The following is a 2,500-nucleotide window of genomic DNA, read 5'->3' as shown; positions in this document are numbered from 1 at the left end:
TTCGCTCCATTAGCGCATGCATTTGGATTAAAACTAAATCGTAAATATAAAACAAACAAAAATTACAGGGGCATTCACTATAAACAGCATTTATTTTAAACGTCAAGCATACACAACTTTATTTAAAGCAGAAGTGAAACTAGCAGACTGTGTGAAATGCGCTAGGCTCTCATTCTGCACCAATACAAACGTGTGCGCGCTGCATATGTTTAGCTTGCTTTAAGGCCAAAGTATACTTCAGTTTTTACTCGTACGCGAGGGTCTGTGTACACTGCGTATGACGCAAATTACATCACCAAAATAGTACGCGTGCACTCGTATGATGTATAACGAGTGGTTTCCTGCATTATTTTAGGAAAACGTTTTGTGATTACAGTATTGTAATATAATGCGCCATTAAAATGAACAATGAAAGTAACAAAAGCTTATACAATGCATTTTAGCAGGTATAATTAAGTGTGGAAATAACTGAAGGTAATATCTGTTTGCTAAATGAAGCCAACTAACATTATTCATATTATTATTACTATTATTTTGTTTCTGTACCCAATATTTAAAAAAAATTACAAATGCTGTGAAAATACAGGTATCGGTATCGGCGAGTAACAAAAATTAAAGTATCGGTATCGGACTCGCTCTGAAAAAAGTGGTATCGGTGCATCCCTAATAATAATATTTCACAATATTACATTTTTTCCTGTATTTTTTGACCAAATAAATGCAGCCTTGATGAGCATAAGAAACTCCTGTAAAAACATTAAAAATCATTCGGATCCCAAACTTTTGATATATATATACACACACACACAATTTTTTTAAATATATATATTTCATATTATAGTAATGAGAATAAGATTTGTTTGCAAAAAAACGGTCCTAAAACCTAAAACCAGGCTTCGCTGTTTTTATGTAAAATACATATACATTTTCTATATTTCTTGCTTTTGATTTTTGTGGTGAAACACGACTTGAAAATCATTTTTGACAGATTTCCTGAGATTCACCCAACAAACATCTATTAATATCCTGCTGCCGGAGGAAACTAGCTTCAACAAGCCCATCACACCCTTCACGTTAATAACCACAATGTCCCACACTTCATTTACTGAGGATTTATTTCAGGCATGATTCATGCTTTAATAAAATGACACGACAGAACGAGCGGCCGTGTTGGAGTTTTCCGGAGGATACTTTCATGACAACAGCATCAGGATTATTAGCAGCAGGAGAGTCGCCGCTAGAGAAATAAGGAAATCACTGTACTGCAAATATAATTAGTGCACAATTATGGCGGTGATGATACGACACCTTCACCTAATGAAGCGGCGGAGCAGCTGTGCTAATCGCTAACAAACGCAGCGACACGCTGACTATTAAACTCGCAGATAGTAAAAAGACACACAAACAGGTGTAGTGTGTAGGCTACATGGACGGATTCAGTCCTCAGGTAAAGACTCATGAAGTGAAAGCGAATGGAAACCCCAGTGAACGAGTGCATGAGAAGAACGAAGCTCCATCTGCTGCTGCATTAGTCACTCACACACACACACACTCGCGCGCACACACTCACACACACTCACACACACACTCGCACACACGCACACACAGACAGACAGACTGACCCGTAGCCCGTGAAAGCGTGGGTTGTTGTAGAAGAGCTTCATCTGTTCGGGCGGCAGGGGTCCCAGGACTTTCTGGATGGTGAAGAGCTGGTCGATCTCACTCTCGCCCGGAAATAAAGGCTGACCGTCGCTCAGCTCGCCCAGAATACACCCCACTGACCACATGTCCACCGCCTTCCCGTACGGAGCCCTGACAGAGACACTGAATATCAGTCGAGACTCATGAACCAACACGAAGAGAATCAACTCTCATTCAGTGAATCCTGACAAGAACATGATCAGGTCATACTTTTAATTAATTAAATAATTAAAAATTAACATTATGTAATTAAATAAATGACATCTAATATATATAATTTATTTCAATTGTATTTGTACTTTTACCTATATTTTCAATATCTATATTTTTTATCTTGTACATTCTCATATTTCTTTTATGTTTGATTTATTATGTTATGTTGTTATATTATGTTTATAAATTATATTAATTATAGTTAAATTATATTATAGATGTTATATATATATATATATACATATATATTATTTACATATTTTGTGATGTTATATTGTTTATTAATTATATTAATATTTAATGATTACATATATATATACATACACTGTATATATTATAATTTATAATGTACTTGTTTTATATTTATTATAATTAATTTATTAACTATATTTTTTATATTTCTTTATTTTTTATGGTGTTTTATATCCTCATAATACTTTTGTTTTATTATATTATGTTGTGTTGTTATTTATTAAGACATTTTGTAATTTTGTTTACATTTATAGATAGATAGATAGATAGATAATTATCAAATATGAATTAAAATAAAATGAAATATAATTATTAAAATTTAATTTGACATTTT

General features: G+C 33.4%; 1 protein-coding gene across 1 annotated transcript in view; it reads right to left on the bottom strand.

Annotated features, from left to right (window-relative positions):
• Positions 1–2,500, bottom strand: part of LOC107752430 (cyclin-dependent kinase-like 5) — a 74,386-nt gene that overhangs the window by 9,415 nt on the left and 62,471 nt on the right. Inside the window, exon 8 of the mRNA XM_016568391.1 lies at positions 1,623–1,812. Within this exon, the coding sequence (XP_016423877.1) occupies positions 1,623–1,812 (190 nt within the window). The remainder of the gene's footprint in view (positions 1–1,622; positions 1,813–2,500) is intronic.

The sequence above is a fragment of the Sinocyclocheilus rhinocerous genome, unplaced genomic scaffold (assembly GCF_001515625.1).
Source record: "Sinocyclocheilus rhinocerous isolate Xijiao unplaced genomic scaffold, SAMN03320098_v1.1 scaffold3306, whole genome shotgun sequence".
NCBI lineage: Eukaryota > Metazoa > Chordata > Actinopteri > Cypriniformes > Cyprinidae > Sinocyclocheilus > Sinocyclocheilus rhinocerous.
The sequence above is the reverse complement of the archived record's forward strand: the minus strand, read 5'-3'. Positions and strand labels throughout refer to the sequence as shown.